Source organism: Cyanistes caeruleus, chromosome 23, assembly GCF_971803275.1.
Source record: "Cyanistes caeruleus chromosome 23, bCyaCae1.hap1.1, whole genome shotgun sequence".
Classification (NCBI taxonomy): Eukaryota; Metazoa; Chordata; class Aves; order Passeriformes; family Paridae; genus Cyanistes; species Cyanistes caeruleus.
The window spans coordinates 5,527,100-5,555,076 of NC_141723.1; the positions used below are offsets into that span (position 1 = coordinate 5,527,100).

General features: G+C 46.2%; 3 protein-coding genes across 5 annotated transcripts; 2 read left to right on the top strand and 1 right to left on the bottom strand.

Moving 5' to 3' along the window:
- Positions 1-110: 110 nt before the first annotated feature.
- On the bottom strand, positions 111-5,307 carry IL18 (interleukin 18). Its single transcript, XM_086861252.1, has 5 exons — positions 3,671-5,307; positions 2,732-2,805; positions 1,513-1,650; positions 623-768; positions 111-498 (listed from the first exon to the last, which is right to left on the bottom strand). The coding sequence occupies exons 2-5, from the start codon at positions 2,796-2,798 to the stop codon at positions 253-255; spliced, it is 597 nt and encodes a 198-aa protein (XP_086717378.1). The 5' UTR covers positions 2,799-2,805; positions 3,671-5,307; the 3' UTR covers positions 111-252.
- TEX12 (testis expressed 12) lies at positions 5,284-8,912 on the top strand. Its single transcript, XM_023941419.2, has 4 exons — positions 5,284-7,203; positions 7,633-7,738; positions 7,833-7,884; positions 8,146-8,912. The coding sequence occupies exons 1-4, from the start codon at positions 7,105-7,107 to the stop codon at positions 8,282-8,284; spliced, it is 396 nt and encodes a 131-aa protein (XP_023797187.1). The 5' UTR covers positions 5,284-7,104; the 3' UTR covers positions 8,285-8,912.
- Positions 8,913-9,003: 91 nt separating this feature from the next.
- On the top strand, positions 9,004-26,079 carry BCO2 (beta-carotene oxygenase 2). Of its 3 annotated transcripts, none has more exons than XM_023941417.2 (13): positions 9,004-12,264; positions 13,057-13,149; positions 16,397-16,601; positions 17,494-17,705; positions 18,631-18,746; positions 20,044-20,146; positions 21,210-21,338; positions 21,459-21,619; positions 22,137-22,304; positions 24,154-24,291; positions 24,457-24,639; positions 25,004-25,114; positions 25,401-26,079. In XM_023941417.2, exons 1-13 carry the CDS (start codon positions 12,063-12,065, stop codon positions 25,512-25,514), a joined length of 1,935 nt encoding a protein of 644 aa, XP_023797185.2. In that variant the 5' UTR covers positions 9,004-12,062; the 3' UTR covers positions 25,515-26,079. The 3 variants fall into 3 exon arrangements, with proteins under 3 accessions (XP_023797185.2, XP_023797186.2, XP_086717372.1); XM_086861246.1 differs by lacking the exon at positions 13,057-13,149 and having other exon boundaries at positions 10,440-10,545; positions 11,632-12,264; XM_023941418.2 differs by lacking the exon at positions 13,057-13,149.
- The last annotated feature ends 1,898 nt before the right edge of the window (positions 26,080-27,977 follow it).

Consider the following 27,977-nt stretch of genomic DNA (forward strand, 5'->3'; position numbering starts at 1 on the left):
AAGCTGTTTGGTCAACAGGCATTAAAGATTTTTGGGATCAAATTCTACATAGACATGCACATTCTTGTTTCTTCAGTAATTCTCTTCTGTCTGACTGGAAAACATTCTGCTTTTTGCCAAGAACTTGCATTTATTTTTTTATTAAGTACTGAGAGTAGTTAAAACATAAAACTGACTTGTTTTGGATAAAGGAAGACTAAAGTTTCTTTTATAAAAAAACAAACTGTATTTTAAAATTGTTGAAGTGTTCCATCATAGGTTGTGATTTTCATTCTGACTGAACTTAGATAAACTCATCTTCATGGTTTCATCCACTTCATCTTTTGACAGTTTCTTTAGGATTAATTTTCTCAAGTAGCCTTCTTCCTCAAAGGCCAAGAACATTCCTCGTTCCATTGAGTATTCAAACTTAAATGCTTTGGAGCAGCAAGATGTAAATGTCTTTTTGAAAAAGATGATGTTGCTTTCACCAGGAATTTCTTTGGGAACTTCTCCTTCCTGAGGAAGGAAAAAGGGAACAGATTAATCCCAGCACGAGCCCAGACCAGTTTTATTCCAGCTCTGAGTTGTGGATTCTGCCTGTTGGGTTTGTACGGATGAGGAGAGGGAAGCAGGTCCTTACCTTGAATCTAACGATCATTTCTCCACATTCCCTCTCACAACACATGTAATAACTTTTGTCTTCCACTTGGACACTGAAGGCCACGGGCATTCCTGCTAAGGGTGTGGTGGTTTTGTAGCAGTGAATGCTGAAATGCATCCCTTTGCCTGGAAATAAACGGATTATTATTGATAACCTGCCCACAGGGAGCTGCACAGCTGAATTCAGTGATGTTCTACCACTCCCCTGGCAACTCTGGCTGTCTTGCCAGGATATTTTTCCTGACAGAAGAGCTAGGACTTGAATTTTTACAGCTTCTGGTTGTGCTTTGTGCAATCAGATGATAAGCAGGGTGCACCACAGCAGCTGAGGTCAGCAGGTAGTGTGGGGAGTGCAGAAAGGGACTGGCAGGTGGAAGTGGCTCTCTGTAAATCACACCATGGCTAGACAGAGGTGATCCAGAAATAGAGATGGTCAGTAAATAGAATTGTAAATAAATTGCTGAAGCACCCCAAAAAGTCAAAGCCAAAGCTCTAAGTTTATAGCTAATGCTGTTAGAAGAAAGTAAGACCTTTTAGTTCCACTACACTGTTAGAATTTTAAAATGGTTTTTTGTAATCCAGTATAAAAAAAGGGAAGAATTAAGAATTTTGTGATCAGAGCCAAGAAAAAAAATCTTAACAGCCCTTTTTCTGCATGTGACATCCTGCAGGCTTTGGTCTAACCCAGAAATCTCATCCATCACCAATGCCCAAGACACAGAATTTCACTCTCAGCTTAGTTTTATTCTTGCAAATGAAGTTTTAAGTGATTATTCTCAGTCCCACCATTGAGTGGATGATTACAAAGAACAAAACCACCTCCAGGATAAAGCAGCAGAGCAGTGCTGATGGTTCCTATTTGGGAATTACCAGATTGCATCTCCTGGTCTGTCACATCCTCAAAGGCTGCCACGTTCAGGTCTGGGCGCACCACGAGCAGCTGGCTCTTCACATTCCTCAGCACTCGGTGCAGGGTCTTCTCCTTGCAGAGGGCATCACACTCCAGCTCTGCAGGAAAATAAAGCAAAAGTCTTCATATTTTAGCTGTTCTCTCCTCAGATCTCGACAGTTTGCTGCCAGCTTAATCCTGGCACTGTGGATGTCATGTGAAAGGAGTTCTTAGAATTTCTAGCAGCAAACAAAAGGAAGGTCACAGCATCTTTTACACCTCTGCTTGAAGCAGATTTCCCAGAATACAAACATTTATTTATAGAAGCAAGAAAAGCTGCTGTGTTTGTTAACTGAGAATTCAGAAGCATCAGTTCTCTTTTGCCCAGCAATTAAAGTGCATTGGAAGGTGTTCTCAGGGAAGCCTCTGCCCTGTGGCTTCTGAGGAATTAAAGCAACATCAGCATCAGAAAGAGCAGTGAGCTGTAGCTCTGGGTTTTTTTTGCAGCTGCTCTGAGTTTGAAACTTGTCCTCTCTGGATTGCTAAGTGTGAAATGAGTAACAAAATCATAAAAGAAGAGTTCTCGGCTTACCATCGTCGTCTTGGTTCCAAGTGAGCAGTGAAAAAAAGGAAAGAAAAACAACATTAAGCTGTGCCCCCACAAAAGAAGTCACCCTGTGCCCAGTGCCACCAAGGCTGAGCTGCTGTCACTACAGACAGGGTTTATCTGTGAGCAAAACAACTCCTTTGAGAACTGCAGTCACCACCAAACCAGAGGTATGCAAAATGCTTTTTTGGGGTTATTTAAGGGTGAGATGGTTACTCTAAGCCTAAAACTGAGGAATAATTGCATGCAAATATTTGGTTTTATTGGTGCCTTTAAGTGAGCAAAAGGATAAGAAGAACTCATTACAAATTGCTTTTAAAAAAGAAAAGGTTTTCTAACTGACTTTTTTCCATAAGAGTGGAAATTACTCACTCACTCCAAGTCCACCCCCCCAGTATTCCAACACTTCTGAGTGTCCTTTCCCAGAAGTTTTTTGTATAAGCAACAAATACTCCCCTGACTCAGATACTTGGCTAACACTTGGCTAACACTTAAAACAGAAGATGATGGGAACCTTAGATGAAATCAGACTGAGAAGGGAATTGTGTTAAATCAGTATTCAAACAAAAAAGGTTATTAAGTGCTCTAATTACCGTCAAAATAGAGGCAGAAATTTTTTCCAAGTTCTACTGCACACATCAGAATCTCTTCAGCACTCATCTTCACCCTGCCCACAGCACAAGGAGAGGAATCAGAGTTATGCTCGATGCTTTTTACCCCATAAAGGGGTGCAAGTTAAGTCTGCACAGACTGATCTTACCAGGTTCCCCCTAGAAAAGCATGAGCTTCCAAAATACCCAAAAGTTAGAACCCATTCTGACTGCCTCTGAAAAGGTCATCTCTTGCACTAAAGATAATAAATGTCTTAAAACCAGATGAACAATGGGGAGATCATCACTCCAAAAATGGCTCCTTCACTGGGATTTGATTGTGCAATCAAAATATGCACATCACTCCAAAGCTTTTTCAACAGCTGAAAATGAATTCTTATACAAAACTGGGTGATATCAATGTAAGTAGCCACACACCCCCAGAGGGATTAGGGTAGGGAATCACTGTGGTTTTCCTCACCCAAAGCCCTCTGGGGATTAGGCAAAGCACTTTGAAGAATGTATCTGACAGTGACTTTTTTCTCTTTGTATCTGGTGGTTTTTATCTAGTTGTGGCTGTGCAGAAGGGACAGCAGGCTCCCAGCAGCATCTTTGCAAGAGTGCACATCCAGGCCATGGAAACGAGATAGCACAACACCCAACAATGCAATCCTTAGTGCATTAATCATAGAGTCCTCTGTGATTCTAAAGTCCAGGGGCAGGCACGGGCAGGGCTTTTTACAGAGGATTAAAGGAAAAAGTGGCCCTTGGTTTGATGGGTAAAACAAAATGATTGTTGATCATAGAATCAAAAAGGTTGGAAAAGACCTCCAGGATCATCAAGCAGTAAAAGATGGTTATTCAGACCTTTTAGCAGGGGCGTTCGAAAGGAACGGCAGAAGCTCAAAGGAGTTTCTGACTGTCGGCCGTGGAATGACTCACCCTGAGAAAGCCGCAGGGATGCGGGGCGGGAGCAGAGGTGGCTCTCGGGGTCTTTTCTGGATCTCGGGGGTCCTTTCTGGATCTCGGGGGTCCCTTCTGGCTCCTCGGGAGCTGCAGCCGGGCGATGGGAGCCGCGAGAAGCGCAACTGCGGAGCTGCCGGCTCAGGACCGGCGCCGTGCCAAGGCCACCCCCGGTGGGTGCCCCGCCGCCGGGGATGCCCCACCCCGGGGCACTGAGGCACGGGAGGGAAGCGAGCGCTGCAGGGAGGGGTTTTATAGCGGCTGCCGAGCTCGGGAGGCTTTCCCAAGGTCTGTGCCTACGTCCGCCTTTCTCGCACGGCATTTCCCCTCCTCGCTGAGGAGCCAGCGCCTATGCAAATCTGCCCTTCCGAGGGTGGCTCTGTAGCGCTCGGGTGTCGCTGAGCTCCTGCTCCAGCCGCTCCTTCACGGCAGCTTTGAGGCAGCTTCTGCCCGTGCCCGTCCGGCTTCCCCTTGCTGGATCCCTGCGGGAAAGCCTTTGGGATGGAAACCACCGCGATGTTGGTCCCCGACTGCCGGTGGCAGCAGTGCCCAGCAGTGCTGGCACGGGTGAGGAATGTCCCGTGCCATTAGTGCAGCAGTGGGGTAAGGAATGTCCCGTTCCAGCCCTTAGTGCAGCAGTGGGGTAAGGAATGTCCCGTTCCAGACCTTAGAGCAGCAGTGGGGTAAGGAATGTCCCGTTCCAGACCTTAGAGCAGCAGTGGGGTAAGGAATGTCCCGTTCCAGACCTTAGAGCAGCAATGGGATGAGAAATGTCCCATGCCATTAGAGCAGCAATGGGATGAGGAATGTCCCATGCCATTAGAGCAGCAATGGGATGAGGAATGTCCCATGCCATTAGAGCAGCAGTGGGATGAGGAATGTCCCAGCCCGTATTGCAGCAATGGGATGAGGAATGTCCCATTGCAGACCTTAGAGCAGCAATGGGATGAGGAATGTCCCGTGCCATTAGAGCAGCAGTGCTGGCACGGCTGGAGGAAAAGCCTGCACTGCCTTTGGGGAGTGTTGAAAGCAGCAAATGCTGGAACCGCAGTGCTGGGACAGGCCCTGAAAACCAGGGCAGCGAGCTTGGGAATGAATAATTTCCCAATTTGTTCCATCTCCGTACCTGGATTTGCTGTTTCTATGGAAATTGAAGATCCCCGAGTTGTGTGGATGATAAAAACACCCCAAATCCGCACATCAAACCCAAGTCCCCAAGACATTGTCTCAGCTGTTCATGTCCCTTCTATTGGCACTAATATTTTTGGTCTATTGATATTCCATACAAAGGTATCAGGAAGGAGGACTTGGTCTTTCATGACAGCCTTTGAGAGCCTTAGTTCATTAATGACATAGAATAAAAGGCATTTCCTTCTCTTTTGTGCACATATTTGCATTTTCCAGGATCAGATCTAAGTCGTACAATAGCTTTTGTGGTACAGTTTAAACTTTAATTTCTCCTGGAATTTAATATCTCCAATCTTAGAGCAACTGTGACTACTTTTAAAGTAATGGCTTAGATAATTTTGCTCCAATTTTAAAGGAACTGGAACTCCAGTAAGAGTGAACTCTCTCCCCTTAGATAATTTTATTTTAATGTTATTTTTAGTCTGAGTTTTATTCATAGACTATCATATCCATAAGACAATGGAAATGAAAATTCAGATGTTTGTTTTACTTCTGGTAAAAGGTCTGTTAACAAAACCTTTTACCATGACACAATTAAGTAAACATCTCAAGAACATTTTCCTAATATGTTGTCATCTCTGTTTCTTAATGTTTAGATAGTCAGGCTAATAACATAATTACCTATGAAAAACCTGATAATTAAATGAAGTGGGCCATGGAAGCTTATTAAAAGTTGTTTCTACTTTGAGGAATTACTTAGTTTTTTGTTCTTTCAGCAGTTTGATTTCTCATGCTGATATTCTAACTTCGTATTTGGATTATGTATATGAGATTTAAGTCCTTTCCTCTCTACAAAACAGAAGATAGAAAGAGAAAGAAAATAAAGAAAAAAAGAGGAAAAAACCCCAAGTCAGAGGCAAACTCTACAGAACATCACATACCATATCTTAACTCATATATCATAAAACAACATATCATAATGCAATCACATCATATAGCATAACATTAACATCAGTTTAGATCTTGCAATGATTTATTTCACTGTAATGAACAAAGATATAATTCCCCTACAGAAGTGAAACAGCCTTGGGAAAATACAGTTTTATTCTCTATTCTTTAGAGAGAGAGAGAGAGAGAAATGCTCTTTGCAGCCATGTGTTGTGTTGGTGTTACTCATTTTAGAGCTTTTATGCATTTTAGCGTTTTTAGTTTTTCTAACAGCTTAGCTGGGATCTAGTTCCTTCATGCAGGAAAAGTTAATTTTGTATTTACGTAATTCAATTTTACACAGGTTTTACAGACTGTGCAACTTTGGCTAGTAGTATTTTTGCTTCTTATTGGTTAAAAGGTGTTTTGTGTGTACATGCTAAAACTCTTCCTTATTTAGATGTTTACATACCTTTTTTACTGATTCTGATGGGACAGATCTCTTGTTTCTCATAGGTGCAACCAGAATAGTTTGTTATGTTAACTGGCTTTTCCTTCCTAAGGTTGTTTTTGCATGGAAATTTAGAAGCTGCTATTTGGAGTAGCAGGGCTTAAACCATATTATACAAACCCTTTCTTTTATAATATCTCTCTCTGTCTGCAACATTTTTACTCATTTTAGTGCTGCGTTTAGTGTTGACTCATTTGAGTGTTGTTACTCGTTTTAGTGCCTGGTCTCTCAGGTTGCGCTCATTTCTGGCTTGTGCTTTGAGGCAGATAAATCGAGCGTCAAACGCATTCCAAGGATTTCGCTTAGAAAGTGAAACCTGGCATCTAAGGAATGATTAAGGAGTTGTTTAAAGCTTTAATTAATTGAACTGCCCGGGCCGGGGCCGCTCCTGGTGCTGTCAGCGTGCCCGGCCCGGGCTCCCGAGGCGCTGCCAGCCCTGAGGGGAGCGGCTGGCCCTTGTGTCTCGTCCCTTGTCCCTTCTCTCTGGTCCCTTGTCCCTTCTTTCTCGTCCCTTGTCGTTTGTTTCTTTCCCCTTTTCGCTCGTTTCTCGGCCCTTGTCCCTTTTCCCTTGTCCCCACCGTCGCGGCCTTTCCAAGCCCGGGCCCGCCCCGGGCCCGCGTGAAGGGGAAGCGGCGGGGCCGGGGGTCCCTCCTGGACGCCTCGATGCCCTCAGGCTCTGGGAGCCCCGGGAAGGACTAAACCTCCTCGGATATCGAATTTAGGCTGGCCCGGGACTCCTCGCCATCCCCCCGCCGTCTCCAGCTCCTCTGAGGGGTTGTGCCAGGAGCGCCCTTGCAGAGGAACCAGCTGCAGGTTTTACACGTTTTTATTTGAACACGCTGCCAGCATGAGCGCTCAGCAAACACCGCGTGCTTTCCTTGAGGCAGCCACGGCAAGCAACTCGAAAAAGGCAGATAAGAATAGAAATAAAAGCAAAAAGATGGAGGTGAGCGGTGCTGTGTGGGGAAGGACCCCCCTATAACAGGGGGTTAGGGGAGGTTTGGGGAAACATAAACGACTTTTTAGTGTGGAGAAACCACGGTTTCTCTGGGGGCTTGAAGCCAAATAAAGTTGTGTAAGCACTGGGAGATATTTATGCAGAACTTCTCGAGAGTGAGCTTCTGAAGTACACCAGCTTTCACTGAGGTATATATACAACATATGTGCATATATATAAATAAATGTGTTTATACACAGAGATCTCAGTCTTCCCACCCACTCCTCAAGATGCTCACGATGCTGTGAACCCACTTGCATTTTCTCCAAAAACATCCCCAAGATCTTTTTAAACCTCTTCCTTCTCTCAGCTGAGCTCTGTGCAAAGTTTATTTTAAATCTTAGAAGCTGTGTTTTTCCTAATGTGCTCTTTTGTTAGAATGAAGCTTCAGAAAATCCTCAGTTGTCTGACAAAACAGATTTGGCTCCTTCTGAGGACTCGCAGTCCCTTTCCAAGACTGAATCACTGGAAAAGGTTTTAAATGGTGATGTATTAAATTAAGTATGGAATGACCTAATTTCATGTTGAGATTCTTCCAGATGTTTAAATAAAATCTTTTTTTTTTTCTCTCTTAACAGAGGTGAACAAAGAAATGAATAACTTGTTAACAAAATATGCTGATGTTATAAGGCAAGTTAATTTTGTGCTATTTGCACAGCAATTTACAAATTATCTAGCTAAGATGGATGGGTGACTGCAGTTTAGGGAAATTAACAGTGAAACTGCCAAACACAGATCTTGAAAGAAAAACACTGTTTTTTATTACAACAGAGGATAAATTTGGTCAGGAACTGGGTATTGATATACAACCCATTTTTAATAAAAACATAAATGTAGTGAGAAAGTTAACAGCATTAGCACTGATTTTAACTACAGATTTCTTCACTTTAGTGCAAGAACAACATTGGATTCTTCTTATGTCCAGGAACTTGATGAGATCTTAAAAGAAGCCAGGGCCACAGAAAACCACTTAAAGCAGAAAAGAGAGAAACTGAAACAGAGATTCGCTGTCATTGCCAATACTTTGTAAAGCTAAATGGAGTTACAGAAGTGCAGAGCCAAAGTCGTGTTTGTGCATGAAAACAAACTGTGATGAGTGTTGTGATGTCTGTTTCTTCTATAAATATTTCTGTCAGTTCAGGAAACTGCCAACAAGTTTAGCAGCTACTTAGTGTTTAAATACATAGTGTCGTGGTGGTTAATAAAAACAATTCTGAATATCTGTTTTAAATCCTGTAACTCAAGGGACTATGACATTAAGCTGTGTTAACCCATTAAACATAGCAAAAAAACATTTCTGTGAAACACAGATATTTATGATGTAAGTGGAAAATGACCTCAGAGTATTTCATGTTAACCACTTCCTGGTTATGTTTTGGTTTTTATTTTTCCTTTCTACTTTAAAAAATGTTTTTGTGATAACATCTTAGTAGAATATACTTGCAATGTTATTTTCGTTTGGCCTCAGAATGAAAATAGGTTGAAAAGATCAGTTTAGAAATAAGAGAATTCTATAAAGAACTTTGAGACAGTATAAAGTCTTCATTTCAAATGCATTGTAATACTGGCACGTGTTACTTTTCAAGGCCATGTTGATATAAAACGTAATCAAAGCTTTGCTGTTGATGCCAATAAATAAATAGAAAATGTCAACATGATCTGGATGTACGGTGTTATTTTGTTACTGGTCTACATAGCTGTTTGCTGATCCTCAGTTTTTCTGAGAACACTGAGTCCTTTTTCTTTCTTGTCATCCGACTCTGTTAAAAATAAAAAAAGATGAAGCCTGGAATGTACAAAGGATCACTTGTACAAAGCGTGGGGCTCGTAATAAAGTGCTGGAACAAGATATATTTCCATCTTTACCCCAGTGGTGTGCAGTGATTTCCTCTTGAAATCCTCTCAGACCTAATCCTCCCTCCTTTCCCCCTTCCCTGAGCTCAAAGCCGAATGTGCTACGTGTCACAGCGACACGATTTAAAGCAAAGAATGAGAGGAACTGGACATGTAGGGTGAGATTTAGATCCCTAAAGATGCAGATATGTCCTTAGCAGGATTTTCAAAGTGCCTAAGCATGGTGTAAGCGCCTTACATGCTTAGGAATTTTGGAAAATCCTGTAAGGTGCCTATCTGCATCTTTAGCATCTAAAGGCTTTCCAAAGTCTCACCACTGCTCTGGCATCATATTTAGCAGTCTCCTGTTTTTCCCCTGGATATTCTCATGCTTCTCTGTTTATAGAGAGAAATGTGGGAGAAAAAGAGAAGATCTAGGAAGTGACATTTTCTAAAATACTGTGCTGGGTGTTTGTAAAATCCACACTCATCCATAGTGATGGCACAACCCAGAGTTTCCAAATGATGCCTGCCAAGGGCCTGAACTCAGACATTTACCCACAGTTATTTATGAATAATAAAGGAAAGGTATAAAAATTTAATTACTGAGGAACATCTGCCCTAAAATGAATGAAATATCTGTTTTATAGAGTTTAGGCTTGAAATGGTGAGTTCAGAAAGTTTAAAACATCCATTGAAAATAAGTCAGCCTCTCCTCTTGTGAAGGATATTTCAGCAATAATAATATAGATTTCATATAATAATATTTCAGCAATGGAAATATATTAATCACACATTTATCTCTCCCTGTTTAAAGGGAGTTTTCCATAATTGTTGTGCTGGCCAGAAATACAGAGCACTTTTCTTCTGGCTGCTCTTTAGTGTTCCACTCAGTATCTCAATATATGGACACACTCATTATACACAATTTTCCTTCTAAACCATTAAAAAATAAGAATTTATTGCTTTCCTATTTGGCTACAACTCATCCACCCCACGATTGATGCTGCTGATTGCCCCTCTTACAGATTTCAGTGTTTATTGGGAGAAGCAAGAGAAGTTTTCTTTTCTGATCTGACACTAAAGGCTCCTTCATGCTGTCCCTGAGCTCCTCATGAAACCCACCTGGCACCCATCCCATCCCTATCCGCTTTCCAGTTTTACTGCAGGAGGTTTGGACAGAAAATTAATTGGCTTTAAAGCAGCTAAATCTGATCAGCAAAGCTCAGCTGGTAACTACGTTTTCTTTTAAGCTTCTCCCCTCCTTGTTTAAGCTCCAGCCTATAAATTAACAAGCACGTCTAAGATGACAGATCAGTAACAGAATATAAATGGATTTTTTTAAAAAATCTGGAAGCATCTTAGACGAAGTTCCAACCCTCTTGGAGTCAAGGGCATCTTGACACTGAGCCTTTGCATTTCTGAGCTTGCTGTGAATTTCTTCACAGGCTGGAAAGTGTAAGTGATGAAAAACCCAGTTCCTCTCATTGCTCTCCTGTTATCTAAAAGCTAAAAATGGGAAATAACAGATAATGCATTTAGATAATGAGTGAATTTCCTGAGAAAAAGCTAATTTTGACTGTTTACTTAAAATGAAACTGCCTTTTAGGATAAATGTGGGTCAGAATAGAACAAGACCAAATCTAGTAAGGATTAGAGGTGTTTAAGGTTCAGGACATTCTGTCCAGAACTAATCAAAATTCAGTTTTGCTAACGGCAGAAGGTTTGACCTTTGAATTGTCTTTGAAGGTGGCACTGGAAAAGAACAGAATGGGCATTTTGCATCATGAGGGGAACAGCCAGAAAAAAAAAAAAGGAGGGCAAAGATTTAGGCTCAGTCAGCCTAAATAGCCTAAAAAAGCCTAAGAAATTTCTTAACTATGACATGGATAATATTTTTTTTAAAAAAAAAAATCCTTAATGAGAATATTTGGATTAATATGGAAAAATTACCAGTGGGTACGGCTTATGATGGTATAGAAAATAAGAGCAATCAGTAAGTAGGGGCAAAAAAATGATTTAAAAAGTCAATGAATATTATTTTTCTTCTTCATAAATCAGCCCATGTGGTATTTTATAGTGATCTGCTTCCAGCTTTGTTTATTCCACATTATCCCAAATTATTTAGAAAAAGGACTTCAGAGGATATAACCTATTTTTTTTTTTAAAGAGCAGCAAACTAGAAGTCATTTATGCATCAATAACATACATGAAAAATTCACTGTAATCTCAAGAAGATGAACGGCTGAGTGGAAATCAAGATTTCCAGAGACTGGAAATATTAAAGAGCTGTGAAAAGATGGGAAAAGGCTGAAGGAGTTGGGTTAGTTGAGAGAAAGCACAACTCAAGGGAGGGCATAATAAGAGAGGAGTTCTAGAAATGCTGGAAGGTAGAAATCAGCTTAATTTGCAGCAGTTTTTGGATGAGAATTAATCGGTGTGCGGAGCGGGCTCCCTGCAGTGCTGTGCCCGCTGCCCTGCTCCCTCTCCAGGCACAGCGCAGCTTTTAAGAGCTGCTTAGTGACCCGAAATCGATGTTTTCAGCACCATTCCAGAGCGCTGACAGCTCGCTGCTGGCATTCCGAAGGGAAGGGTGTGTCCTCTGTCCAGCTCCGCTGGGAGCAGCACGGCCCATCCTGCTGGATTTTGCGGGGGGAATCTGCCGAGACAACCAATATTCCCGAAACCCCGCCATCCATTAAGGTGCAAAACTCCTCCTCGGGTTTTGAATCAAAACTACTCTTCACCCCAAGTATTTTCTGGGAGGTGAACGCGGAGGTGACGGCGATTTCTGGCTGCTGTGATCGCAGATCCACATCCTGTTCTCGCTCGTGTTGCCGTGGCTGGAGCGCATTCCGCAGGCTGGGGCAGCTCACCTGGGCCAGGTGAGCGCCGGGGACCGGCCGGAGCCGCGGAGCGCAGCGCGGGCAGGACGGGCCGGGCGCTGCTGCGGGCACGGCTCTTATTGTGAAAGGATGATGAGAGACAGCGCTCACCTCTGCCGACCATCGCTGCCTCCTCTGCTCGCTGCCCTGGCACCGCTACCTCCGCCCGGCCGCTCCGAGCCGATGCCTTCTGCCCGCCGCAATATGTTCGCCAAAATCCTTTTGTCCGCCGCCAGCCTCCTGCTCGCTCACCTGCTGCGTTTCCTCTGCTCTTTGATGCAGTTCATTCCAGGTAAAACGCGTTAAAAACGATCCCTTTCATCCCGTCCCCTCGGAAAGGGGCTGCTGCCGCTGACACGGGTCGGGAGAACAATTCCTATTGTCGGGAATTGGCAACGGAGCGATCTGAAGTGCCATTTCTAGATGGCAGAAAGCGTTGTTTGTTGAATGGATAAACGGGAGAGGCAAGGATTACAGCAGATACAGATGGTCTAGAGCTGGAAAAGCAGCACTCAGCTGATTCTCTGTGCGAGGGAGCCAGCTGGAAGTGGGCAGGGAGAGGATTCTTTGGAGCCGCATCGGTGCCGAGGCTTTAACCCGAACATGCAAGTGGTGAACTGCCCCAAAGGATTTTGCATCACAGCCTGAGAGTACTCTGCGCTTTGTGCCATCATTGCACAGCTTCAGCTGCTTTTTGATAGGGTTTTTTCGTTTCTTTGTTTTGTTTGATTTGTTTGCCTGTTTTCAGAAATTAGGAGCCAATAAAAGTCATGGCAAACCTCACGGGAATTTCAGCTTTTTGATGGTAGTGGTGTTTTTGTGCCCTCTAAATTCAGAGCATTGCTTCCGAGGTATCCAAAGAGCTGAAAAAATCTCAAATCTGCCTTGTTGTGCCACCAGAAGACCCCAAAGTGTAGACTCTGTTTCTGCTGGGGAATCAACAGCTATTTCATATTCTGGAGTTCACTCTCACCTTTCTCCTTTCCTCCCTTTGAGCTTTCCCCTGCTCTTTCTCTCCATTTATTTTTTCCCCTGTGTTTTCTGTCGTTTCTTTCCTGTTTTCCTGTGCTCCTCTGGCTGTTAGCGAGGAATTGGGTGCCTGAGCCCCTGGCCATGGGGAACCAAGTGGCTGCATGGAACAAGGAGCCCAGCACGGGCACTTCCCGGCACTCCCAAGGCAAGTTCTGCCCTTTCCCTTCGGAAATCCCTCTGGGATCTCAGGGCTCCAAGCCCGGGGAAGGCTGGAGTCCAGAGGGCACAAATCCACAGCTCTGGTTTGGGCTGGGGGTCGGGGGAATCTGCTTTGCTTCTGTGTTGTGCCAATCTGTGTTTTATAGGGAACAAAACGCAGCCTGTGCCAGAGGATTATTCCCAAAATTCTTGCCCCACTCTCCCTCCTTAGAGAATATCATGAACATGTATTTGCTAAATTTTGCCTTTAATTCTGGATGTCCTTCTGAGTCAAAAAATTAGACTGAGCATGGAGAGGTGGTTCCTAAGCCTTGGGTTTGAACCTGAAGGTTAAAATCAAAATGGCTTTGCCCTGTCCCATGTGATTCCAGTGTTAGAAAATGACTCCCATGGTTCTACCACCCCCCATTAAGGATTTCACGTTCCACCCACTGGTGTTGAAGTGCAGTTTAATGTCTGATTCACGGAGACTGCACCCACAGCAGCCTTCTCTTTGAGAGCCTGGTCCTTCATCCCACCATTTCTGGATATTAACAATCAACAAATAATCAATGCTGGGCTGTCAGTTTATGCTGGGCAGTGAAATCATGGCAGGGAAACAGGAGCTGAACAAAGGGATAACTCTACAGTGATTGCCTGCTGCGTTAGAAAAGATCAGAGGAAAGTTACAGCTCCGTGTTTGGCACTGCCTCTGATCAGATATGACACAGACCTTAAGACTGTGTTTGAAAGTCTGAGGTAGGATGGAAACCACGGTGGAGAAATGAGGATTTTGAGAGGGCAGGTTGTGATCCTGTGCTGATTTCCAGATGTTCAAGCACACACAGAGAGCCCCAGTGGGACTGTATTGCTTTAAGTGTGGATTTGAGTTCTCCCATCTCAGAGCGTGGCCAGAACAGAAGGAGTAATGTTATTTACATATTGTTTAACATCAAAAACCAGTCTGTCTTCTGCCTTCATCAGAAAGCAATTGGTCCCTTCTTGGGGAGCTGGATGTTACAACATTTTAATTTATGACTGAGCTTTCCCCTGAAGGTGAAACGCCTTTTTTTGAATTTCTCAGGAACAGTGTTGAGGTGGAGTTTTCTGCATTCCACGTTCTCCGTGCATTCAAAGTGCAGTTAACAGTTATTACTCAGATCTGGTTTTGTTTAATAGGGAAGATATGTAGGATTCCTTTTTTTTTTTTTCTTCTTCTTGCATGCCTTCCCTCCCCCTAGCTATTGAGAATTGTGTGCAATGACTTGTCTTGTTTCTGAAAGCTTCTGTTCTGGCTCACCTTAGTGTTGGGATTTGTTCCCATTTTGTGTTCATTTCTGCCTGCCAGGATCTTCAGCTCATTTGTGTGATGAAAAAAAAATAATCCATTCCTTTGCTGTGCTTCTTTCTCCCTCTCTGGCCTGGGTTTGGGGCATTCCCTTAAATATTCTGGTTGTTTATCGTCCATTCTATTGAAACTCCACTTCGTAGGGGATGCCTTGGAATGAATTCTAAGGAGATGAATTCTAACTAGATCAGATTTCACGGATTACTGAGATGATCATGTGAATGGTTATCACAGGACAAGGAAAATAAAAAGAACTTGGCTTACTTAGCTTAGGAAGTGATATCATTCTTCACCCTAAATACAGGACGAGGATGAGAAAACTACCAAAACCACACACCAGAGCTGCCAGAAAAACAACAATAATGCCCTTTGTTAAATTAAAACATTTTCCTAATCATCTGGACAAGGAACAGTTACCCAAAGAGGGAATAAATGCCTGTAGACATAATAATTTTTAAGATAGAGTTCTCATATATAAGAATTTCGGGGACAGCAGTTGGGAGGGGTGGATTCAGGAGGTCTTTCCCAGCCCTGGTCAGGCTGTTTTGTGGAATCTTTCCAAAATTTCCACTTACAGCGCTCTCTAGGAAGTTTCAATGTAGTGCCCATCCTGAGTCATGCCAGCTATTTCTGCAAAATATCTCCTTACAGATGTGTTCCTCTCATTCTTTAATGCATATTTTCACCTTTGCAAACCAAACCTGCATTTCTGCAAACCCTTCAGAGATCTGAAGGAGGATTTGAGGATTGGTAGATTGGAGAGTTACACTGGAATCTTGCATTTTACCTTCCTGCAATCCTGACGTCCAACCTGTGGATGTTTTTGTGTGGAGAAACAAGCTCAGAAGGGTTCTGCCTGCCAGCTCAGCTCTTTTGCAGATATTCTGTCTGAAGCAGAAGATTTCCTCTGGAGATGCTGAGCAAAGGGTTCCAGAGGAGGGAAATTGGGCAGTACCTACACTTGGGCACTTGGATTAAAGGATGTAGGCCAGAAGCAGCAGTGCTGAGGGATAAAAAATCAGCTTGAATTCAGTAGCAGCCCGGACTCCACTCAGTGTGTGGTACCTGCACCAGCCCTGGGTGATGGAGTTCTGGCTGCCACATGCCCTTTCTGAGCAGAATTTCGCTCCCAGCTCAGTGCTCAGCAGCTCCAGGCTGGTTCCACACTCTGTGGGCTTGGGAGAGCAGCAGAGCGGCTGCACTGAGGGCAGCATGGGCAGGTGCCAGCCCGGGCAGGGAGGCACCCCCGGGTAAATCCACCTCTGCAGCTAAATGGATTGCTAAAACAATCCTTGTGTTGATGAGGCTTTGCAAACCAGGCTATGGGAGCCAAACACTGGCATCACCGGGAGCTCACAGCATTCCAATCACTGCACGCTCTCCTGGAGCTTTTGTTCTCCACCCAGGATTGGGAATGGGGTTATTGCAGCCAAACTGGAGGCTCCATCAGAAATCATCCTTCTCTGCTTATTTCCCTGCCAAATAAAACCTGTAGATGGATTTTGGCCCAGTTTCATTTGTGTTCTTCCATTTTTTTTAGGATCACAGTTTGTTGGGTTTTTTTCTTTTCTCATTTATGAAATTAAATCTAAATATAAATGTCTTTGATTAAAAGAAAAGTTATCTTCTTTTTCTACCATCCTGCATTCTGTTACCTCCTTTGGGCTGCAGAACTGGTGTCCCTTGTGGATTAACTAGAGCAGAGTAAAATCCACAGGATTTTCAGCTCCCTGTGTGTGTGCCTTGGGTTTTGTGGCTTTACCTTGAGTATCCACCACAACTTGGCTGCTTGCAGATGCTTAATGCTCTTCTCCCTGACACCCAGTCTCAAGATCCAGCATTTGTCACTTTATTCCAGTGAAAAATCTCAATTCCCTGCTTTTTGGTCTCCTTGCTCTCTTTGCAGGTTTTAAGAATTACCTTCCCAGCCCATCCAGGGAGCAAATCCTCTGCCACAGACCCAGGGGGCTGCAATGCATCTCCCCCTTAGTGCAGAACATGGAGGAGACCCCTGAGCCCATCCCAGCCAAGATCAAAGGACACATTCCCAAGTGGATTAATGGAAATCTGCTGAGGAATGGCCCTGGCAAGTTCGAGTTTGGCAATGACAAGTAAGTCTCTATTAAATTCATTTTTTAAATGATGCTGGCCTGATCTCTGCTTAAACCTGAAGGGGAAACACCCCCTCATCGCTATTTAGAGCATCTTTTAGTTTCTTTTTACGTAAGGGAAGGAAGAAATATTGATGTCACTCTTTTGAGAGCAGTTCCCCCCTCCTTTGGGAGCTCCCATTTCCTGCAAGAGGAGCTGAAGGGTGAAGTCACCCAGGCTGAGTCAGGAGGGCTCTCACCCCCTCACCGTGGTGGGATGGGGAATAAAACATCCCCAGCTTTGCTCCTCTATCCTGAACAAAAACCCATCCCTGAGCGCTCTGACGTCCAGGGCAGGAATTTGGAGAGTTGGTTGCACCAAATGGTGTGAGCTGCTTTAGAAGCAAATCCACCTAGTTTTAAAAATAACATATTAAAATATTCCCAGAAGTCACTTAGTCCCTGTGGCTTGGAATGTGCCATTCTAGTAACTGAAAATTCAGCTGATGGCAACAACTGGCCAAAGCTGATCCCACATTTCCAGAGTTAGAGCATCAGGTGTCCTGGGAGTCTCACAAATTCCTGGGTTTGGAGACAGTAACATCCTGCAAGAAGCTGACAGCTCGAGGCCTCTGGGTGTGCAGTAATAATTGATATTGTTGTACAGAACAGCACAAACTCTATTCCCTGTTCAGGAGTGGCTGTGTAGATTATTTCCCAAAAAACCTTCAAGACATCACATCCCACAGCTGCAAATACTCTTGTTTTGTTTTGTTTTTTGTTTGATTCAGGTGTTTCCCCAAACAAATCCTGGTTAACAGTTCAGGGGATCTGGGAATCAGCTTTTACAAACATCAGAGCATCATATAATGCCCAACTCTTCTTAATCTCCTTTTTTCCTCTCTCCTGGAAGGTTTAACCACTGGTTTGATGGCATGGCCCTGCTGCACCAGTTCCAGCTGGCCCATGGCAGGGTGACCTACAGGAGCAGGTTCCTGCAGAGCAGCTCCTACCTGAGGAACAGTCGGCACAATCGCATCGTGGCCTCCGAGTTCGGCACCTTGGCCATGCCAGACCCGTGCAAGAGCATCTTCGGCCGCTTCCTGTCCCGCTTTGAGCCGCCACGTAAGAGTGGTTGCAGTAAAAAAAATGCAAAGTGTTGTGAGATTTTTCTTGGAGGAACTTGTGGTTAGGTGGAAAGGGAGATGTGAGGAAGTCTGACAGACTTTCTGCGAGCCTGTGTTTTTCTTAGAATATGACCCAAATGCCAAAATTATGCAAATTTGTGTTAGCCTCAGCGGGGGCAGGCAGAGTTTAATGTTTTAATGCCACCTCAGCTTGCTCAATCCTGGATCTTTTTTGCAAATTTCCCAAAGAAAGTTCTCCCCTAGAGAAAAACCTGTGCAGGGCTGATAATGAGCATTACACCCTGATGTTCTACCTGAGACACAGCTTTGTCCTTGAAATGCCTTGCCTTGCTAAGCTTGTAGGGTAAGTGGGCTAATCCCTCCCTTCCTGGACTAAGGGGCAGGAGATTATTGAGTAGGGTGAGGGATGGTGCTGCACAGGAATGGAAGTTCCAGTACCTTTAGGATTCTGTGTACGTCAGGGAAGAAAGAGGCTTAAATGCAAGCAAAGTGTTCCCCAGGAAAAGCAGCGCAGGCCCCAAGTTCACAGCTCGAGAGTGACCATCCTCTGCTTCTCCTCTCCCCTCCTGCCATGGCATCTGGCCTTTCCCGAGGTGCTCACACCTTCACTCATGGTGACATCCCCCAAATCCCCACCCCAGCTCCCTCTAGACATTCCAGACCTATCCACATGCCCCATCTGCCCTTGCCCAGCTCCAGCAGTGATTTCCATCCCTGTCCTTGTCCCTGTAACCCAGCTTCACCCGCGCAGTTTCCCTTTGTAGATTAGCGAGATATTTCCAATCAATCACGCAGGGATTAATGCCACTGCAAATGGGTTTATTTGTTTAAACACGTCTAACTTGCCATAATGTGACATGAGCTGCACAGAGCTGTGCACAACTCCGGGATTTCTGTTTCAGAGCCCAGCGACAACGCCAATGTGAACTATGTGCTGTACAAAGGAGATTATTACGTCAGCAGTGAGAATATCTTCATGCACAAGGTGGATCCAGAGACTCTGGAAACGAAGGAAAAGGTGTGGGCAGGTGGGCTAAGGGAGCTGGGCTACAGATGGTGCAGAGCCACACCTTGCTGGATCAAGGGAGTCCCAATCCCAAAGGAATTTGTCTGGACCAGCAGCATCTCTCCTTTGAGTCCCTAACAGCAGCAAGGCAGCTCTCAGGGCTGGAGGTGCAGTCACTGCCCAGCTGGGAACAGCTATCATTTCTCCTCTGCTCTCCCTGCTTGCCTGGGCTTGTCTGCACCTCTCAGCAGAGCAGGAGACAACTTTTTCCTGTGTACAAGAAAAAGTGAACATTGCTTATCTCACATCTGCCTTTTCCCCAGTGCTTTGCTTTCATATCAATTCCCTTTATCTGCTTTTTACACCTCAAGCTTTGCACGCTCCAAAGCTGCCCTTTATCAAAGCCTCTGTTGCAAAGGGGTGGTTCAGCTGCCACTTGATTTTCTCCCCCCTGCTAGGAAATGACCAAAACATCAGAGAAGCTTTCCCCTGTGTCCTGTGCATCCTCTCCCAAGAGCGTGGCTGGATGTGACAGGACATCAGCTACATCTGCCTGCACCCTTAGAGGGGGTTTGGGCTGGACAAAGGGATTCTGCCCTTCCAAAATCAGTATTTACTGCTGGGTCTGTTTGACAGCCAAAAACACCAGCTCAGAGCATCCCTCAGGCCTTGGGGGAGCCCTCCCTGCAGGATCAGCAGTGAGAACTGAATCAATTGGATGCAAAGCCACTGAGGTATCCTGAGTGATTTGCCAGCTGATCTGTCTGTAAACCAGAATTCAGTCATTGAAAAGAAACAGGGGGATTTTTAGGTTCAGCTCTGTTAAATCATCTTGTCATCAAATGAAATGAAATCCCCTCATGCTATTTTTATTTAGGTGCAGACTGGTATTTTTTTGGCTGAGTGAAGAAATGGTAGGGGTGGTTTCACATTTAAACTCTCCAGCTGGAGATGCCTTAACAGGACCTGGTTTTCTGAGCTTCCAGTGACAAAACTCTTGGTGATTTTTTTGGGGCAGTTTCTGTCTCTTCACACATCTGCCCGTGCTTATTATGGGTAACATTCCCACTGTGTCAGCACTGGTACCATAAGGAACATCCAAGGAATGTCTGCTGCTCTTAGTCCTGCGTTACTGATAGAGAAATATCCTTATTATCAAAGATTTCAGGAAGACTTTAGGCAGAATGAAGGTTGGAGTTCAGACCCCCCAGAATTAATAACCAATAAAATCTGCTCTTCTTCCTCAGACTTCCACAAAACCGACCCTTTGGAAAGTTCTGCACTGACTGAAAATCTTTGGCATTTGCAGGTGGACTGGAGCAAGTTTATTGCAGTGAATGGGGCCACAGCTCATCCCCACTACGAGTCTGATGGGACAACCTACAACATGGGCAATTCCTATGGGAAGCACGGTAAGGTGGGCATGCCCAGGCTGGGTTTTTGGCCAGAATTCCTCCTGGTGCAGCTTCAAGGAGCAGCTGTTGAAGAAACTCCCAAAAAGACCTGGGAATTGCTGTTTCAGAGTCAAAATGTCAATGTCAGTCTGTCCCATAAAACTGGCTCCTCTCAGGATTTAGTTTCAGATGCTTCTGACTTTGGCCTGAATATCCAGAAAATTCTCCTCTTCCTCTCCCAAGCTTTGCTGGAAAACAGGAGAATGATTTTTGAAAGTCCCATCCACTTTTGAAGCCTCACCTGAAGAAATGTAACCTGAAGAAATTAGTCACATGATTTTCACTTCCAATAATTGGCTTTTGATGAGCACCATAAGGGTTTTTGCAGGAGAGAAGATAGAATTTATTCTGGTCACCTGGCTATCTTACAGCCAAGGTGAATTTTGTGGGATATTTTTCTTCTTCTCAGAGCTCTGAGCACCTTGATAGGATCTTGTTCCTTCCACATGGCTGCTCAGAGCTGTCTCTGTCAGCTGTATGAAATCCTTCTTTTCCAGAAGATCTGAAAACAACCACTGCCCTTTACTGCAGTCCCTCAGGCCAGCTCCACGTTTTCCCAGTTTTGACCATTTTTCATTCTTGCTGCTTTCATTTCCTTTTGGCCTCAGCAGAGTCTGGCTCTGTACCACATGCCTTTCACAGCTGGACACACCAAACTCTAGATTATTATTATTATTATTCCAAAGCTCCATCCTTTCCTGCTCATATGCTGATGCTCATTAAATGAGCATCACCAAGGCTCAAAATTTTCATTTCCTGTGAGCTTGGTTTTCATCCTGTCCCTTTTATTGTAGGAGAGCACTGCAGGCAGAGCTGGCTTTCTCCCAGGCTGAGAAGATCCTTGGGCTTCCTTTCAAGCTTCCTGGTTTTTTGTTTTTCTTTTGGTAGATAAATCCTCTGTAGAATGTTTTACTGCCTGTTGGGTTTCTGCTCAGTTTAGGAGAGGTGGCTCCAGATGTTCCTGGGGGGGCAGGAAGGAGCAGAACCTGAGTTTGGTTTGAACACCTTTTCCCCTTTCCAGGATCCAGCTACAACATCATCAGGATCCCCCCACAGGAGTCAGGCCATGGGGACACACTGGAGGGAGCCAAGGTGCTGTGCTCCATCCCTCCCATGGACAGGGCAAAGCCATCCTACTACCACAGCTTCGGTAAGATCCCGCCCCAAACTCGGGGAATTTGGGGATGCACAAAGGGCTGCCCTGTTCTCTCTGCCCTTGAGGTGTTTTCTCTCCTCATATTTGGGTGATATTCCTTCCTTCACTCCTCAGGGATGACGGAGAACTACATCATTTTCATCGAGCAGCCCCTCAGGCTGAACCTCTTGAAGATCATCACCTCCAAGCTCCGTGGGAAAGCCATTTTTGATGGGATAAGCTGGGAGCCTCAGCACAACACCTACTTCCACGTGGTGAACAAGCACAGTGGGGAGGTGAGGGGGTCTTTGTCCCCTGCAGCAGCTAATCTGGAACTTTAGATCCCAAAAGCGCTACTTAGCAGCCATGGGGAGTTTAAGATCAATCCAGAAGTTACTGCAATAAAGAGTGCAAAGCAGGAGTGTAGATCTGTTAAAAATGGGATTTCTTTGTGCATTTTCCTCTCCATTCATTCATTTCTTGCCAGCCCTAAAAGGAGAGGCAGAAAGAAGCAGTTTGGAGTTCACAAGACTTCAGCACAGGGACTGAGATGCAGGTCCCAGGTACCACAGGGCATAAAAAAGTCAGAACCTGGGAAAGATGCACAGCAAGGGACTGCTTGATATTTTGGGTTTTCTTCTTCCCACTCTGCTCCTTACTGGCTTAAAGCAGGTCTTTTGTGGGAGCACAAGGCCAGAAGGCAAAGCCCAAGGGATGAGAGGGGTTGAAATGGAGGGGGAGAGAGGAGGAAGCTCTGTGAGGTGAGGCTGGGAGCTCTGCAGAGGAGCTGCAGCTGTCCCATGCTCCCTGCAGGTGCTGCCAGGGCAGTGGTGCTCCAAGCCCTTCGTGACCTTCCACCAAATCAACGCCTTTGAGGAGCGGGGCTGCGTGGTGCTGGACCTGTGCTGCCAGGATGAGGGCACCAGCCTGGCCCTGTACACGCTGCAGAACCTGAGGAGGAGCGGGGAAGGGCTGGACCAGGTGAGATCCCTGCCTTTGCTCCCCCAGCATCTGCTGCAGGAGTTGCTTTTCTGCAGCAAAGCTCAGGTTGGTATTCATTGGTTCTCAATGGAGAACATAAAGAAGTCCATAAAAACTGAAATGTTCATCTCTTGATTCTTTCTCTCCTTTCAAATCCCTCTCCATGGAGCATGCCCTTGAAACTCTTCAAGCTCTGTGTGTGACACAGAGCTCCATAGCCTGGCAGAATTTATTTCTGGTTTAAAACCTTGGTTTCAATGACATTCATTTTCCTTATCCTTGTGTAATACAATTTTCCCCCAAAAAATTATGCAAAATAAGTTACAGCATGATTTCTAAATGGAAAAAGAAAAAAAAAAAAGAACCCTGTTCTTTAAGGCATTACTTCAGAAAAAGAAGCAGTTTTTATGAAAATCTCAGAAACACAAATACCACAGAAACCCCTACACTGTTCCCCACGGTCACCTCACAGTGCCACATTCAAATAAATCATTTATTGTGTCCAGCTCTGTGAAAAGCCCCTTTTCAGGCCGTGTGAGGGGCATGATTTTGCATAGGTCACGCATGGGAAAAGTGGGGGTGCTTTCAGTTTCTGGCCCTGCAGATGTGTTTGTTGGAAGCCCAGCGTGCTGGGGAGGCTGCTGCATGTCCAGACAGGGCTCAACTTCCTCTGTCTGCGTCCTGAGCTGTCTGGAAGCGGCTCAGCTCCGACCTGAAAGGAGCACAGATGTCTCCCATCGGGTTCTGCTTCCTTTTAGCAATTTTTTGGGGGCTTTTATCAAGCATTTTTTGAACATACTCAAACACCACAGAGTGTTAATCCCAGTTTTTTTTATTTTGTCCTTTCTCTGAGCTCAACCCAGGTGGAATTTGATGTGGCTGAGGGTGCCCTGGTGTCAACACCGGGCCTGTGTTTCCAACACCCTTTTCAAGTGACAAGTGGCATCACCAGCACACATCACCCCTCACACACAGAGGAGTCATTTCAGAACAGAATCTCAAACTTCACAAGGCAACAAAAGCCTCAGGAGTGGCTGGGCATGGCTTGTCTCCTTTCCCCAAATTTGCTTGCTCACTAATCCTGGCAGAGTATTTTGTCTGGCAGAGTTCCTCAGCTAGGCTATGAACCAGAAAAGTTTTGAAAACCTGGTTTCAGGATTAACACATGTGATTCAAATGAAGTTTCACAACTGAACTGGTGAGTTGCAGGTTGAAGTAACTGAGAAACACCAAAATAGGGTTTTTATCTGTTTTATTTATATGGGAATATGATGGGTTATAAAGTTGGCTTGAGCAGAGCTTTAGTGGCAGTGGTGGAATTCTCCCTCTCAAGGTGCTGAGTGTTTGCCACACTGGGGGCTGCACTTTGCTCCCCAGGTAAATCCATCATCATTCCCTGGACTTTCAGCCATGAATCCACGTGGACCTGAGTGTGGAAGAGGGAATCCTGCAGGGTAACTCCAGGCACTGAAGGCACAGTGCTCTCCTGCTCCACAGAGTGAGCCTGTTTAGAACCTGTTCTAACCAAATAAAACATAGTGTGCTGTCTGTCCCACTGCTGGATTAGGAGACAATGGGCTGATTTTCATACCCAACAGCATTAATTGCTGTGAGGGCAGTGCTGACCCTTTTAATTCTTGTGGTTTTGGTTTTTGCTGTAAATTACTGGAACGTGCAGGGAACTTCTTCTTTCCATTCCGTGCTTTACCTTCCAGAGCTTGGCCAAACTCATAAGGAAAAGAAAAAGAATTCAGGGGTGTCTAAAACCTCAGAATTGTTCCCCAGAAGTGCATTTAGGCTGAAGTGTGTGTCCTCTGCCCATCACCATCACGTTCTGTCTCTGTGACAGGTTTATGCCTCCGTTCCCAGAGCTTTTCCTCGCCGCTTTGTTCTCCCTCTGGACGTGGATTCAGACACACCTGTGGGGAAAAACCTCAACCCACTGCCTTACAGCCAGGCAAAGGCTGTGAAAGGTGCAGATGGCAAGGTGTGTATCAAACCACAAATGCATTTATGCAGCAGTTCCTGCCCTGTGCCCCAGAGCTTTAACCACTTTTGCTGGTGCAGCGGCTGGTGGGATCAGCAGGGATCAGGGATCCTGCCCTGTCCGAGCTGAACCAGCCCTGCTGTCATTTCTGCACGTTTCTCCCAGGTCTGGTGCACACACGAAAATCTGCACCCTGAGGGCTTTGAGAAAGTTGGGGGCCTGGAGTTCCCCCAGATCAATTACACTCGCTGCAATGGCAGGAGGTACCGCTACTTCTACGGGTGTGGATTCGGCCACTTGGTTGGAGATTCCTTGATCAAGGTTGATGTGGAGACCAAGAATTTCAAGGTGAGGTGAAGCCAGCTCATCGAGCCCTTCACTGAACTGGGTTTGCAGGTGTGTCATTTACTGGGGGCTTTAGGGCTTTGCCCAGGTGGGTCTGGGATGAGATTCCAAATTTCATCCCTCACCTGGCACTTTATGGACATGGCACAGTCACCAAACAGGAGAGGATGGAATCACACTCCTGGAATGAAAAATAACAATAAATAATTAAAATGTTGAACTTTGAAGTTCATTGGAGCACAGAGTATTTCCAGGTGCCTTTGTGGGGAGCACTTGTAACTCTGCTCACTGTAGTAGACAAGTATTAATGAACTGAAACTCATCCATATGTCCCTGAAACTTATCCATATGTTCCTGTCCTTGCTAGATTTGGCAGGAGGAGGGATCCTTCCCATCAGAGCCTGTGTTTGTGCCAGTGCCTAATGCCACGGCAGAGGACAGCGGGGTCATCTTGTCTGTGGTGGTCTCCCCCACTGAGGTAACTTGCTGGCAGCAGTTTGTCCAAGTCACACAGCATTAATTCACTTTCTAAACCTCAAAAGTGAGTTTGAGGCTTGCTGGGAGGTCGTTCCTTGCCCCCCAGAGTGCCTGGCTGTGTCATGGCCAAGCACAGGCAGTGCAAGCTGGAGCTTTCCTCAGAATGTCGGTGTTTCCTGATGGATCCTGCGGCTCTCAGTGCTCCTGCCCTGCGGGTTTGGTGCTTTGTGTGCAGACACAGTGGAAAAGGGTTCAGCCTGGACACTCACTCTGCCTTTCTCCTGCAGAACCAAAGTGCTTTCCTGCTCGTGCTGGATGCAGAGACCTTCCAGGAACTGGGGCGAGCAGAAGTCGAGGTGCCAATGCCTTACGGGTTCCACGGCATCTTCACTGCCCACTGAGGAGCTCCTGGGCACCTCCTGGGACTCAGGGCCCAGCCAGGCTCAGAAAAAACCTCTGCTGCTTTCACCTCCCACCTTCCCATCACATCTGGGATGAAGGAACTGCTTTTTCTCCACCATAACCTGTATTCCTAACAAAATACAGCCGAGGAAGGCAGAAGCCCCTTTGCTCCCCCAGCCCACTGCTTTATCTCCATGTTTTTTACTACCTTGCTAGACCAGCCATAGCAGCAGCTCACAAAGGATGCCAGGTTGAGGCTTGCAAGGGAGAAAATGGGAGCTGAAGTGATCAAGCCCTTCCTTTGGCAGCAGTGTGCTCTGAGGGGAAGAGAACATCGACGCTCAGGGCTGTGACTTTGGCTGAAATACGTAAAGCAGAAGAGAGGAATAAAACCCAACAGGTGACAGATGGGCCCAGTGGAGGGGAGGAAATCCCCCCCTGCATCAAGGTTGCCTTTGCTGGACTCCAGAGGGTAGATGCAGACACTCACAGAAGCTGTGCTTGTGCTTTTTTCTGTCCCATAGCAGTGCCCTCAAATAAAACCTTGGGAAGTTTTTTCCTTTCTTTCCCTGCCCTCACAAAGTCTTGTAGATGTGGGGGACACATCTCCAGAGCAGGATACAGCTCTGCTGGCTGATGCTTCCTGCTTTCCTCCCAGTTCAAGCAGTAGGAAACACCAGTAGGAGACCCAGGGAGCTGCAGAGTGGCCTTGGTGTCCCCTGGGGTTAAACAGAGCATTACAAACCCCAGCCCCTGGCGTCACCCAGGCTCCTCCAGCTGCTGAATTCTGTGTAGGTGGGTGGAAAGTGAAGACCTCCAGCTCTGTTTTTCCATTGTGAGAAGCCTGAAGGGTTATTTGAATAATTTCACCCTTGAGGCTTTACCTCCTCCGACCTTCCTTCACCTTCCCTACAGGTGTTGGGAAAGGAAAAAGGATTTTACCTCAGGGCTGCTGCTCTGGAGGCAGAGGAGGCTCAGCCAGAGCTGGTGGAAGCCACTAGATGGCAAACAGCTCCCGTTCCTGCCGTCCCAGCCCTGCCCTGCAGCCTCCTGCCTCTCTGCTGCCTCCGGGTCATTGTCACATCCCCGCAATGTCCCCCCTGTCCCCAGCCAGGCCGCACCCGCAGGACGGCCACCACCAGAACGATGCTAAGAAATGTTTAATGGACCTCAGGCACCACTGGTTCTCTTTTAATTTAATTTAATTTTATTTATTTATTCTCGTTGAGGTGGGAAACGAAAAGGGGTGAGAGGCTCAGGTGCGACCTTGCGGGAATTTTTGGGGACACAGCCAGGCCGTGCTGTGTCCCCAAAAATGCCGTGTTTAAAGCTCTGCTTCCCCAGCACACAGCCCCTGCCTGGCTGGGCACAGGGGCTGTGCTCCCCCAGCTCAGCAGCTGCTCTGGAGCCTGCTCCTCTCCCAGAGATTCGAGCCTTGGAGATTTCCCACCCTGACAACCGGACAGATTCCGCAGGAATTCCCAGAAATTAAGGGAATGTACATTCAAACCCTTGCAGCGCTGAGAAATCCAGGTTCTCCCCGTTCTCCCAAAGCTTCCCGACAAACACCACACTAAGGATTCCTCTGCTTGAACTCCCTGAATGTTATTGCCGGGGTGCATTTCTTCAGCTCTGTCCACAACCAACCCGGGGGGATTGGAGCATCCCGGATTGAACACGGGGGGATTGGAGCATCCTGGGGCTGAACACGGGGGGATTGGAACATCCCGGACCGAACACGGGGGGATTGGAGCATCCCGGATTGAACACGGGGGGATTGGAGCATCCCGGATTGAACACGGGGGGATTGGAGCATCCCGGGGCTGAACACGGGGGGATTGGAGCATCCCGGATTGAACACGGGGGGATTGGAGCATCCCGGATTGAACACGGGGGGATTGGAGCATCCTGGGGCTGAACACGGGGGGATTGGAGCATCCCGGGGCTGAACACGGGGGGATTGGAGCATCCCGGATTAAACACGGGGGGATTGGAGCATCCTGGATTGAACACGGGGGGATTGGAGCATCCCGGGGCTGAACACGGGGGGATTGGAGCATCCTGGGGTTGAACACGGGGGGATTGGAGCATCCTGGGGCCGAACACGGGGGGATTGGAGCATCCTGGGGCCGAACACGGGGGGATTGGAGCATCCTGGGGCCGAACACGGGGGGATTGGAGCATCCCGGGGCTGAACACGGGGGGATTGGAGCATCCCGGGGCTGAACACGGGGGGATTGGAGCATCCCGGATTGAACACGGGGGGATTGGAGCATCCTGGGGCTGAACACGGGGGGATTGGAGCATTCTCGACTCCGATACCGGCACGGAGGGACCGGAGCACCCCCGGATCCGACATCGGCACCGTGGGATTGGAGCATCCCCGCATCCAACACCGGCGCGGAGAGGCCGGAGCATCCCCGGGTCTCGGCGGGCGGATCCCGCGGGCTGGAGCCGCCCCG

What these genes read in the sequence shown, in the direction of transcription:
- BCO2 (XM_023941417.2), top strand. Translation starts at nt 12,063, where the DNA reads ATGATGAGAGACAGCGCTCACCTCTGCCGACCATCGCTGCCTCCTCTG. An exon ending in CACTTCCCGGCACTCCCAAG is followed by an intron (nt 13,150 to 16,396) that starts GCAAGTTCTGCC and finishes CTCTCTTTGCAG; the next exon opens with GTTTTAAGAATTACCTTCCC. An exon ending in TGAACAAGCACAGTGGGGAG is followed by an intron (nt 21,620 to 22,136) that starts GTGAGGGGGTCT and finishes TGCTCCCTGCAG; the next exon opens with GTGCTGCCAGGGCAGTGGTG.
- IL18 (XM_086861252.1), bottom strand. Translation starts at nt 2,798, where the DNA reads ATGAGTGCTGAAGAGATTCTGATGTGTGCAGTAGAACTTGGAAAAAAT. An exon ending in AGACCAGGAGATGCAATCTG is followed by an intron (nt 769 to 1,512) that starts GTAATTCCCAAA and finishes GTTTATTTCCAG; the next exon opens with GCAAAGGGATGCATTTCAGC. An exon ending in AAATGATCGTTAGATTCAAG is followed by an intron (nt 499 to 622) that starts GTAAGGACCTGC and finishes TTCCTTCCTCAG; the next exon opens with GAAGGAGAAGTTCCCAAAGA.
- TEX12 (XM_023941419.2), top strand. Translation starts at nt 7,105, where the DNA reads ATGAGCGCTCAGCAAACACCGCGTGCTTTCCTTGAGGCAGCCACGGCA. An exon ending in ATAAAAGCAAAAAGATGGAG is followed by an intron (nt 7,204 to 7,632) that starts GTGAGCGGTGCT and finishes CTCTTTTGTTAG; the next exon opens with AATGAAGCTTCAGAAAATCC. An exon ending in ACTGGAAAAGGTTTTAAATG is followed by an intron (nt 7,739 to 7,832) that starts GTGATGTATTAA and finishes CTCTCTTAACAG; the next exon opens with AGGTGAACAAAGAAATGAAT.